The 12,904-nt window shown below is 49.0% G+C and overlaps 1 protein-coding gene across 4 annotated transcripts in view; it reads left to right on the top strand.

The window, feature by feature from the left end:
* RHPN1 (rhophilin Rho GTPase binding protein 1) overlaps window positions 1-12,904 on the top strand; it is a 615,089-nt gene that overhangs the window by 505,890 nt on the left and 96,295 nt on the right. For all 4 annotated transcript variants that reach the window (XM_078686651.1, XM_078686652.1, XM_078686653.1 and 1 more), the window contains one exon: window positions 4,352-4,471. In XM_078686651.1, coding sequence (XP_078542777.1) covers window positions 4,352-4,471 — 120 coding nt within the window. The remainder of the gene's footprint in view (window positions 1-4,351; window positions 4,472-12,904) is intronic.

The following is a 12,904-nucleotide window of genomic DNA, read 5'->3' as shown; positions in this document are numbered from 1 at the left end:
CATAAACAAGGAAGGGGGTACCAGATCTCTTCCATTGTCACAGGAGGCCCAAAACATTTGGGAGTGGGCAATCCTACACGGAATATCGCTATAGGCAGAACACCTACAGGTGTGCTAAACGAAAAGGCGGACAGGCTCAGCAGGCTTTCGTCAGTCAGCCACGAATGGGAACTGAACCAGGCGGTCTTGGAGGAGATTTTCCATCGGTGGGGCAAACCCTCAATAGACCTCTTTGCCACCTCGGTGAACAGAAAATGCCAGTTTTACGCAGGCAAACTACACCATCGGGGATCGCTGGGGAATGCACTTTCGATAGCCTGATCAAGAGCATTTGTATACGCCTTTCCCCCCATTTCATTAATTCCAAGACTGCTCAGGAAGATCAAGACCGAACCGTGCAGGATGATCCTAATCGCTCCAGCTTGGCCGAGGCAGTTTTGGTTCACGGAGCTTCACCTCCTTTCTCTGGCCCCTCCACGTCCTTTGCGGGCGATCCCGGATCTTCTCACAATGTCCCAGGGCCAGATCTGGCGTCCGGATCCTCGTTCCTTGCCCCCGTCAGCACGGCTCCTGAGCAGTGAGAGTTCCTGAACCTTCATCTCTCGGATGAAATAAAAGATGTTCTCTCTCAGGCTAGAACTCCATCCACTAACAAGACTTACCGTTTGAAATGGAAACGATTTTGCATCTGGTGCCAGCAGAAAGGTGTTGACCCTTTCTCATCTCAACCTCATCAGGTTCTTCATTATCTCCTGTCCTTGGCTAAGGCAGGACTGGCTCATTCATCCATAAAGGTTCACTTAGCGGCAGTTTCTCGCTACAGACGCACTGCATCTGGACCTTCTCTCTGGTCATCCAGAATTGTGAAACAAATTCACAGGAGTCTGTTTCGCGTTTTTCCTCCGGTGAGGCCTTCACCTCCCACATGGCATTTGAACTTGGTTCTCACCCAGCTGATGAAGCATCCCTTTGAACCGATTCATCGAGCAGATATGAAATTCCTCTCGTGGAAACTGGCGCTCCTTCTTGCTCTGACTTCTGCAAGACGTATTGGAGAATTGCAAGCTCTCACAATACAGGAACCTTTTCTCCAATTCAAAAGAAATACAGTAATTCTAAGGACTAATCCAAAGTTCATACTAAAAGTGCCTTCAGACTTTCATTTAGCCAGTGATTCTCAAGGCTTTCTTTCCTCAGCTTTCTACGCCGGCGGAAAGGACACTTCATTCACTGGATGTGCAGCGGTGCTTGAAATTTTATCTGGACTGCACTAAAGGATTTCGAAAATCTTCTCAATTGTTCATCGCATTTAGTGCTCCCCGCAAAGGCTTACCCCTGTCTGCGCAGGATATCGCTAGATGGATCTCCCGTGCCATACAGTACTGTCATTCTGCAGCGAGCAAGCCTCTAGAAGTTAGAGTTCGAGCACACTCGACAACGTCCATGGCTTCCTCTACGGCTCTCTTTGCGGGAGTTCAGATTAAAGACATTTGCAGGGCTGCAACTTGGAGCAGCACGCACACCTTCACAAGACATTACTGTCTGGAGACCTCGGCACAAGAAGACACTGCTGTAGGCCAGGCTGAGGAACCTCTTCCATTGAGTGGTGAGCTTTCCTTTCTTCCCTCCTTCCTTTTCTTACTGTTGCTTGCACATTTTGCTATGTGTTGTTTATGTGATTGCACTGTTGATTAAGGTTGTTTTAAAAACAAATCAAAAAAAAGTAATGGAGGAGGAGATGTCAAGAGGGAGCAAAATGTGCTCTCTGACTGCTAGCTACTCTGATACAAGCTATAGGAATCTATGAAAGTTCCAATACTGGAGTAAGAACACAAGTTACTTACCTGTAACTTTGGTTTTCCAGTATTGGTAACTTTCATAGATTCCCATGCGCCCATCCTCCTTTCCTGGGAAAGCTCAGCCCTCAGCAAGTTTGGTTATACGGTGACCCAACGGCTATGAAAATCTGAGGCTCTGAGGTTCTCTCAGGAGGGTTCTATGGGGTGAAGCTAATCTGATTGTTTGTTGCTTGGCTTTGCTCTCTTTTGCAAAAGGAGGTAGATATGCTACAAAACGGAATGAGGCCTAGGCCTTTTTCTTTCTTTTTAGTACCTTGTTATTTTGTTACCGAGACTCCCATTCCGACGACGGGGAATGATATAAGCTATGGGAATCTATGAAAGTTACCAATACTGCAGAACCAAAGTTTTTTTTGTAAAAACATGTTTATTGGCATTTGAGATTTTTACAAACATCACATCTTTCATAGCCATTGGTGTTGGCGTACAAGATTGTCCCACTCGGGGACCGAATATTTTGATATGTGAACACATGGTTGTGAAGGATGTTGAGCCTTAACGCTCAGTCCATTAACTGCGGCGATGACCCTCATGGGTTTCTGTCCAGTTACAAATAACCTTCACACATGCCATGCTACTGCAGAACCAAAGTTACAGGTAAGTAACTTGTTTTCATATAGGTGATGCACTAGCAGTTTTCCGTTTCTGTTGCCCTCTAGGTAGAATTTAAGTTTCAAGCGTAGGATGATATACTGTGCTCTGTCCACATCTAGTCTTTTAATTTGTGTTCTTGCCTTGTACGGGCCTCCCCAGATTCTGAGCGCTCCAGTGTATTATTTGTGTACAGTTTCTAATTCCTTGACTTCATCCTGTAGTCGTGTCCAGTTGTCCCGTCATAGTTGGTTCTCATCTGTGGAAATATCGATCAAATCACGGTTATTAATGTCTCCTGTATAGTTGCGTCTCCACCTCCCTAGTGCCGTCATTATGTAAGTAGTGCACTAGGGCTGCAGTGAGTGGCTTAAAATGAGTGGGGTGTTGAATTTCTTATGCGATCTCCAGATTCCTGTGGTCCCCTCTTTCCATCTACTCTAAGTGTCAAGGATATTGGAGTATGACCGGACAGTGCAATGGGGTCAATATGTATTTCCTGTCGAGGAAAGTCAAGAAGAGAAACTGACATCAGCATACTGGGGTGGTACCTATGGGCATGGGCATAGCACATGTTACTTCCTGCACGGACGAAGCCAACGACACCATATGGAGCTGAATGAAGCCACCTACTGGCGTGCAGGGGTACTGCTCGGGAAAATTTTCCAGATCAAGGCTGGCATCTGGGAAATATTCTATGGTAAGGAATCTGCGTCGTCCACGCCGTAAATGATGTGTACGGTGCCTATATAGGCATCACCCCAGTACACTGACATCAATTTCTTTTCGTGACTTTCCATGCCAGGAGCACGAAGCCACGGGGAACACTGACACATGGTGCATCAAACAAAGGCCCTTGAAAGGGGTAATCCCTTTACTCTGAATCAGTTTGCAGAGCGGGGAAGATGGGTGGTTCAGTAAGAAATCTGCAGCTTTGTTTCCTGTTGCGTCAGGGATGTCCACTAGGAAGACTGGTTTCAAGCCCTGTAGCACCTGTCACCTACAGATGTGGGTGACAGACCCAAACTTGGTGTGCGTCTAGGGGGTTGGAGTGCGCCAATGCCAAGACCTGCATCACTTGCTGTGTGATGCACCCCAAGGCCTTGTATGAGCGGTCCCTCAAACTTTTCATCGACGTGGTCGAGATCGGTCACTGAGCTACTCCAATCGCTCGTTGTCGCTGTCAAGGTCGTCAGTAAAATCAGATAAGTCCCACTGACACAAGAAGAGGAAAAAGTCCAAGCGATCTTTAACTGCGCTATGTCAGTCGAAGTCATCAGACGAGAAAAGCAGGGTCGGCACTCGAGGCCTAGCTCTGGCAGAGCCTGCACCTTGGAGGTTTCCACGCCTCCCAGAGTATCCGGAAGCCGGTTCGACTCCCATCCAACTACGTGAATTTTATCAGCCCATTAACCTCATATTTGGGTGGCCCTTCCTCACTGGAGCACCGAGAGTGCCAAATTTAGTTTCCTCCCAAACTAATTAGCTCTGTCCTTGATTCATTTCATTGGTGATAGTTGATCAACTCTGTGAGTGTTTGCTTCAGAATATTCAAGCCTGGTTGATGGCCCTCAGCACTTTCTGCATAATGATCGTCTCTAACAAAGGATTGAAAATTAAGCCCTAGATAGCAGAACAGTACCTAGTAGATATCAGACTGAGGGAGAAAGTGCTGCTGGATTCCATCAGGCAAAGTATTTCTACAAAGGCATTGATGGCAGGCCTAATCCCAGAAAAATAACTGTATTAAGACTTTCAGGATAGTTCCTGTCAGAGACCCGTAATTTTCTCACAACCAAAACGCCTCAGTGAACAGTGAGATAGACTCGTCCAGCCTCTGTTAAGTGCCAATAAATTCATTGTTTCTTAACCACATTATCTTCTTTGTTTTCTCCTTGCAGTGGCATTTGAGTCTGAAGTTCCAGAGTTTGAAAAGGCCTTTCTCCAGTTCCACGTTAATGCACCTGAAGGGCCAACGCTTAGCATGGCGCTGCAGGACCCCGAAGAGCGCCGCAAGCTAGGTAACAACTCTTCTACGTCTGCCTGTAGGATGTGGTGCTTTCCTCAGATATTGGTGTAAAGTTGTGTCAGACTCTTCGAGGGCAAGTGACTTGTCCAGCTAGAATGTAATTGTTAATATCGACCGCCTCCCAGTATATGGCGCCTTAAAATGTGAAACCTCTTCCAAGAAAGGGTGCATTCCATGTGATAACGTACTAAGAGGACAACTCTCTCCAGACCACTTCTGAAGGATTTGGCCAGAGAAGCATCAAAGCACAAGCAGGAGCCAAGGGTACCATAAATAAAATATTTCTAAACTGGCTTCTGCAAAATAGTTTATTACTTTAAGCACATAGAAGAATTACATTACATCAAACGTTTATGCATAAAGTGAAATACCAAATGAGTCCTCCTTATTTTGAAACATTTCTTTCATTGACAACCTATAATTAACAAACTTAGCACTGCATGGATCATTGATGGGCCTGTTCTTTCCATGCTCATTGCACCACCGTGGGTTGTATATGGCCCTCCAGACCTTTTCATGTGGCCCCTCTTAGTTGCTGACAATTAGGTTTGAGTAAATTGGGGTGAACTTTTGAGTCTTCAAGGAGCCCTTGGAGAAGCACTTCACACAGTACTGTGCACTATAAACAGGAGCGGTGAAAAAGGGCGTGTGTGGGGTTTAATGTTTTATTGGGATTGAGGAGCTGCAGCACTGAAGTATCCTTTCCAGCACAGGTTTACAAATGTGCTTCTCCTTAGAGACATTGAGACACCGATAGAAGGAATGTGAACACCTTTGATAAAACGCACTAAAGAGACAGTGTTGCAAGGAGGTCTTTCAACATGTCAGCATAGTGTACTACAGATTCATAGTCCGAATTGGAGTCTTAACCTTAATAATATGTATTTTATAGAGCTATTAATATTACACCTATGGTTTATGAGCACTGTAAGTCACAAGGCCCTGTTAACCAACCCCTGCATAATGGAAGTCTTGAGTCTGCCATACCTGCATTCTAACTCTGGACCTTCAGATCACCATGTTGGGCAGTGGCGACCATACAACTGATAGAGCTTTCTTTCCAGCTATATAGTGTTTGTAATGTTTAATCAATCATGGACAGTGGTGGTCCAGGTGGTCATTATCTGTCAACAATGAAACTTATTAAAACATAATCCTGTGTGAATGAAAAACGCACTGCGTACCTTTGGAAACAACAGAATAGACGCAACATATTATGCCCAAGATCAAACAGTTTGGTTAATACTGATAGAGCGCGCAGGGACCAACTAGCTCAATTTTACCATACTCACCTTGGGCCCATATAACATTCACACATTGAACTAGTAGTCCTGCCCAACCAATTTACTAATTTAATCACTCTATCAGTTTGCCCAGAGGTCCGATTTAGGACTTATACCTGTAGACCATAACTTACCAATCCTTGTCACCTTACTATAAGTCCTGTGGATCAAAGAGTTCGCATAAACAGATAGTATTTAAACATATTTACCTTTCTTATATTAACCACAGACTCGGGGAAAGTTTTAAAACCTTTATCTATGATATATTTTCTAAGTCAAATGAAAAGGGCCACAATCCCGTGACCATAAATTTTACAAGCAAAAATATAATCAGCAGGACATAAAGTTTGTAAGAAATCACAGTAACACCTTTAGACATTGGTACCTGGGAAGGGTGAGAAAGGGAAATAGCACAAGGACGTATCACACTGATTATATTTACCTAGATAGGTGCAATGACCAATCCTGGCCACGGGCTGGGGCAAAATACGGACCAAGCCCAGGCTCTCGACTAATCCGGTGCCCACAGGAAAAGACAGGTGCAGATCAGGACAGGTGACCTCAGCTAAGTGCAACGCCAGCGACACACCCCTCTCTTTAGGAAATCCAATTAATAGCCCGATTGGGTAATCGATTCTTCTGACAGAGTGTTCCGCCAGCACCTCTGCTCTCGATCGCCTATTGAGTGCGTTGGATCAGTGACAGGTCAGCTATTCTGGCAAGTCGGACAATTTCTCTATCTGAGCCTACCTTAGTTAGACCATTTCGAGGGCAATGTACCACCGCTAAAAGTTGCAAATCTATGTGTTCCCCTTTAGTGATTGGTTGGAAAGACGAGGAGAGGTCATCACACCATACTAAGATGATGTAATTTCAATTCAATTCATATTGATTGAATCCCCACCCACAATTTTATTTTCCCATGATTTTATTCCGCCCAACAATATTGGTACGCATTTTGAATACTTATTTATGTATTTTGAGAGTTTTATATAGCGCTACTGGACCCGAGGGTATCAGAGTGCTTTACAAGGTCAATATAAATACATTTACAAGTTCACAGTGGGTATTAATCATGAATAGTTCCCAAAAAAATTGACATTCAACATGGAAAGGAGGTAACAAAATAAGATGTCATAGGTGAGTGCAGATAATGGGGGAGGATACGAGAGGGGAGGAGAGGTAAGGAATGAGGGAGGAAGGAGGGTAAAGAGAATAAGGGAAATAAGGGGTTATGGACAGGAGGAGAGGAGGTTAGAGAGGTGGGAAAAGGGGTGGGGTGAGGTGAAAGCAGAGGGGCAGGATACATTGTATTTGGTAGCTTCCTTTTTAGAGGTCAGATGAGCAGGTTCCCAGGCACATCGTGGGTAAGAAGTGGGCTGGCAGAGGTTCAATGCCAGTGCTTCAGCAAATTTAGTGTATGAATATGCATGTGCAGTGAGCAAAACCAAAGGAAATGATGGACGGAGCGTTGACAATACAAGCACTCACCCCCAGTCAACTGATCTGGGTTTAATCCATCACCATTCTTTAGCCCACTCTGCCACCCCAGTTCAGACATGGCCATATGCATGTCTGAACTGGGGTGGCGGAGTGAGCTAAAGAACGGTGATGGATTAAACCCAGATCAGTTGACTGGGGGTGAGTGTTTGTATTGTCAACGCTCCGTCCATCACCACCTTTGGTTTTTCTTTGTTCGCCCTAAGTTGGCAGGGTATGCTCAGACGTGAGTCCCTTGCTCACTTTGCCACTGGAGTCAAGCAAGCCCGGCTGAAGACGGCTGTAATGCCAGAAACCGGTCCTGGGAAGCTTGATTCCGGTCCAGGAAAAACATGGCTTGGCAGTTCGGGCTGGACTGTTCCCATGAGGCACAGGGTCAGACTGATTTGCATATGGCCATGTCTGAACTGGGGTGGCGGAGTGAGCTAAAGAACGGTGATGGATTAAACCCAGATCAGTTGACTGGGGGTGAGTGTTTGCATTGTCAACGCTCCGTCCATCACCACCTTTGGTTTTTTCTTTGTTCGCCCTAAGTTGGCAGGGTATGCTCAGACGTGAGTCCCTTGCTCACTTTGCCACTGGAGTCAAGCAAGCCCGGCTGAAGACGGCTGTAATGCCAGAAACCGGTCCTGGGAAGCTTGATTCCGGTCCAGGAAAGACAGGGCTTGGCAGTTCGGGCTGGACTGTTCCCATGAGGCACAGGGTCAGACTGATTTGCATATGGCCATGTCTGAACTGGGGTGGCGGAGTGAGCTAAAGAACGGTGATGGATTAAACCCAGATCAGTTGACTGGGGGTGAGTGTTTGTATTGTCAACGCTCCGTCCATCACCACCTTTGGTTTTTCTTTACGCATGTGCAGTGTCATCCAAGATGGAAGATGTGTCCGTGATCAGGCCCAAATTACGAACTAGTGGCAAAGTCAAAAAGAAACATTAGAATACAGAAATAAATGAATGCACTGTATACCACTTATCTCTACTCTATCCCCGTTACTTTATTTTAACTTGTGCGTTAATGATTAAGCAGAATGAGGGGGGCGTGGCTAGCTGGCCATGATGGCGGACGGAGTCTGCTTGAGCTCCGGTGCCGCCGGGAAGGAAAGATCCTGTAGGAAGCCTCCGAGGGACGGGGCGCTGACTGGAGGGGGGCCCAACTCAGCGGAGCCCCCTGCAGACTCGGTGTAGCGTTGGTGACCCTGGGGGCCGGGCTTGTCGAGCTGCTGAGCCCGGGGAGCCTGATGCCTGTCTTCACGTGGACAGCCGGGACCTTGCGTGGAGGACACACCCGGGCCGCTGTGTGCCGGAAGCGGGGTCGGCCCGCGACAGCCCCTGAGAAGCCGCTCGTGGCCCTGCCTTCTGTAGCGGCTGGGACGGATTTGGACCGGGCCGCTCACGCACCCGCCGAAGTACTGTGCTGGTCGGGAGGGGCGCCGCGCCGTGCGTGCTGAATTGCCGCGGCGGGACCCAGCCAGGGACAGCCTGAGTGCCTCACTGCCTCGGAAGCCCTGGGAAGCGGCCTGGAGGTAGGGGGCATAGGGGTGCCACACGGAGGACAGTCCTACCTTTTCCCTCATCCTCCCTGCCCCCCCGACACGGCATGGGGAAGACGTCATCGCGGGCCATTGGGGCTGCTGCTGTGGGCCCGCGAGGTGGGCCCTGAGGTATTGCGGACTGCTGCGGCCGCCCTGCACCGTGTGGAGGCCGCCTGGACTCCTGCTGAGGGACGTCGAGAGGGGGAAGGAGAGGCTGCTGGGGAGCCTACCCCACCATCGGTGCTCCCCCCGCTGCTCCTCGGGTCTCCGGCTAGCAGATACCAATGGCCGCCTGACCGGAAGAGCCCGTGGCGGACCCCATTTGGCGTAGCATAGCTCCACGGACGGCGCTTGGAGACACAAGGGTGCAGTTAAGCCTGCGCAGAGACGGCATTCCTGTTGGGGGGTGCCCTACCACATATCCCGACTCCGGACACGGATCGTACCAGGAGGAGGCAGCCATGGTCCGGAGAGGGGCGAAGACATTGGACGGCAAGATGGCCCATCGACGATGGGGCACACCTCGTAGACCGGATCGGAGGGGGCTGTTCAGACAACAACTAGCCCGGCCCCTACTGGGGACCAACAGGCGGACAAATTAGACCTGATACTGCAAGAAATCAGGGACTCCAGAGCTGCAATGGACGCACAACTGGGAACCCTTACCACTAATCTTTCGTTGTTGAAAGCCGACCGTGGCAAATTAGCGGACAAGGTCAGGGATCAAGGTGCGACACTGACCGATCTCACCCCGACGGTGACTGAACATACCACCTCATCCAACAACTTCAACAACAAGTGATGTCCCTAATGGAGCGTGTGGAGGATGCAGAAGGCCGCAATCGACGCAATAATATCCGCGTCATTGGGCTTCCGGAACGGAGCGAGGGGGCCCGCGCAACAGAATTCATGGAACAATGGTTCCGAGACTATGTGGCCACAGAAGGCCTCTCGCCGTTCTTCTGCGTGGAGAGAGCACATCGAATCCCCACTGGACAGCCGAGACCGGTACAACCACCTGATTGTTAAAATTCTTAACTACCGGGACAGGGACATGCTGCTCCAAAAGGCCCGGGAGAAGTCCAACATAGAATACGAAAACCGACGTATCTCGCTATATCCGGACTACACTAACCTGGTGCAGAAACAACGGTACTCCTACTTTGAGATAAAAAAGAGACTCCAAAAGGCCAACCTCCGCTATGCCTTACTGTTCCCAGGCTCGCCTTGAGGTGATACATGACAACAAGGCACACTTTTTCGAGAGCCCAACTGATGTGGAGGAATGGTTAAAAGTGCTGGACATTGAAGAGCATGCTGACCCGACGCAAGGATCATCGTCCAACGGCTCCAAGGATGACTCAGAACGCACAGGAGGAGCTTCCGCCTCGCGGACAGCACGGCCGAAAGGCCGTAAACCTACTAAAACCCAGCAGAAAGAGGGGCAGATGGAGGCTGTCACGCTGGTGGGCGCCTTCCGAGACGAACGAGAGATAAGCATCACGGACACCGAAGACAGTACATTGCACTCTGACTCGGAACACAGTATGGTCCTGTTCCCAACAGTGACGCCGAGGGCGGCGGATGAAATCCTGGACAATGCCCAGGAGTAACTGCCCGAATGGATGGGGCCAGTAGCCCTAGGACCCACTGATATCCTTTATCTGTTGCCTAATAGTTGACATGCTGAGTTCGGGAGGGGGAGGGAGGGGGCCTTGCGGGGGATTAATGGTTTTGTTGCAATATCTGGATGCTGAGGTTCGATATATGTGTGATTTGCTTACCATGTGACAGCTGCGATAGGTGGACCTCACAACCTACTTTCCCGTAGAGAGTCATGGCCCGGAGATGCGGGGGTGGGGAAAGTGCCCCCCCCCCCTGGGGGCCACAAGTAATGGATACCTTGCAAAACAGACTTCCCTGGCGGCACCGTTGAGCCGGCAGCGCAAAATGTATGATTACGTGGACACGGTACATGCTTAGTCGACCCCTCCAAGAGCATATGCACCAAAGTTCGATTTGTAATGTTTTGTATTTTCTTGTTCGGCACAGCAATGTTTTTAGGCTGAATGCATCTCCTGGCTAACCTTGATGACATACACATTACAGTACAAGGCACTGTCTAACATGGCATCCGCATCCAAATATGGCTGACACGAAAGGGAAATATAGGCTGGCTACCTGGAATGTACGGGGACTCGGAGCAATACAAAAAAGACATAGAATACATGCTTTCTTACTCCGCCAACAGGCTCAAATAGTTATCCTACAGGAGTCCCACTTAACACTGTCTGAGGCACACACACTACGAAAGAAATGGAGGGGGACTATATTCTCTACATCATTTGCTGCCTTTTCCAGGGGGGCTACCATATGGGTGCAACACGGTACACCATTTGTGGAACTTGAGAGGAAGGCGGACGACATATATTAGTGAAAGGCACACTGGATGGTACACTGCTGGTTCTGGGCAGCATTTATGCCCCGAACTTCGATCAAGATAGGTTCCTTGCAACTGTAGGCCGGGCCTTAGCTGACTGGATGGACATCCCCTGGATTTTGGGTGGGGATTGGAACTTAGTCCTGGATGTTGGTCTGGATAGATCGCAACCCCCCCTCCAGACGACAGGTGTACACAGGATGACAGATACTTTTAGAACCTGTCTCCAGGGATGGGGACTGACGGATGTATGGCGCACCCTGCATCCGACACATAAGGAATACTCATACTATTCCCCGGTACACAACCTCCATACTCGCCTGGACAGATTCTTATGTACCAGCTCTATGTTGTCCAAATGTATGTCCTCCGAATACCTAGCTAAAACCTTTTCTGATCACAGACCACTGACACTTGACCTGCACTGGGGGAGGGTGCCATCACCGGTAACCACCTGGAGACTTAACCCACTGTTATTAGAGGATAACCCATTCCGCACATACCGCACATACCTATCGGATACACTGGATAATTACTTTCGGGAGAACTGGGACTCTGCGTCCTCGAACGTATTGGTGTGGGACGCCATGAAGGCGGTGATAAGGGGGGCTGCCATTGGTCAGTTAGTGGGCGCCAGACAAGAAATTCACAGAAAACTCTGTGAGGTTGAAGACCGACTGAAGGATCTCGAGACGGCGGCAGGAGTAGACTCTGAGCGTAAAAGGGACTTACAGTCATGCAACATAGAGCATGCAGAACTCCTGGAAACACTGAGAGTCATTGATCACAAGGATTACTTGAGACGCCAGCAGGCAGAATCAGATAGGTCTGGGGCCCTGTTGGCTCGCCTAGTGCGTGACAGCCCCGAAGTCCCAGTGATCTCGAAAATTAGGGATGGAGCGGGCAGAGAGCTGTCCACACAGTCGGATATTAATGCTGTATTTAGGGTCTATCTGGAGATGTTATATGCCCCTCCCCCCGTGAGTGGTGGAGACGAAATGTTAGAATTTCTAAGGGACTTACCGATCCCAACCCTGACCCGGGACGAACAGACCGAGGTGGACGGACCAATTACGCAGCAGGAAATCAAACTAGCCATTCACTCCCTGAATCGAGGGTTACCTGTAGAATTTTACCAGACTTATTCCACAACGCTAGTACCCATCTTAGAGAAAGTTTATAAGACTGCTTATGAGGTCGGTCACCTGCCCGCCTCGACAATGCAAGCCTCAGTTATATCCATACCAAAACCTGGCAGGGATACCCTTGACTTGACTAATTACAGACCCCTCTCAATGCTCCCCATGGAGTACAAAATACTTAGCAAAGCTATCGCCATGCGAATACAGGCCCATCTCCCTACTCTGATACACCCGGACCAATGCGGCTTCCTCCCAGGGAGAAGCACTTCCCAGAACACGAGGAGGCTCCATGCCCTCATGTCTGCCACGCCAATGGACTTTCCTCAGGCCGGTTGTATCGCCTTAGACCTCCGACAGGCATTCGACTCCCTGACATGGGAGTTTGTTTGAGGTCATCCGGCGTTTCGGGTTTTCCGACTCCCTTATCAAGTGGATTCGACTATTATATACGAACCCAACAGCCAGAGCACGAACTGGCAGGTACATATCGGACAGTTATGATATCTACAGGGGCACCCGGCAGGGTT

Source organism: Lissotriton helveticus, chromosome 4_1, assembly GCF_964261635.1.
Source record: "Lissotriton helveticus chromosome 4_1, aLisHel1.1, whole genome shotgun sequence".
NCBI lineage: Eukaryota > Metazoa > Chordata > Amphibia > Caudata > Salamandridae > Lissotriton > Lissotriton helveticus.
This window is presented reverse-complemented; position numbering and strand designations above follow the sequence as displayed.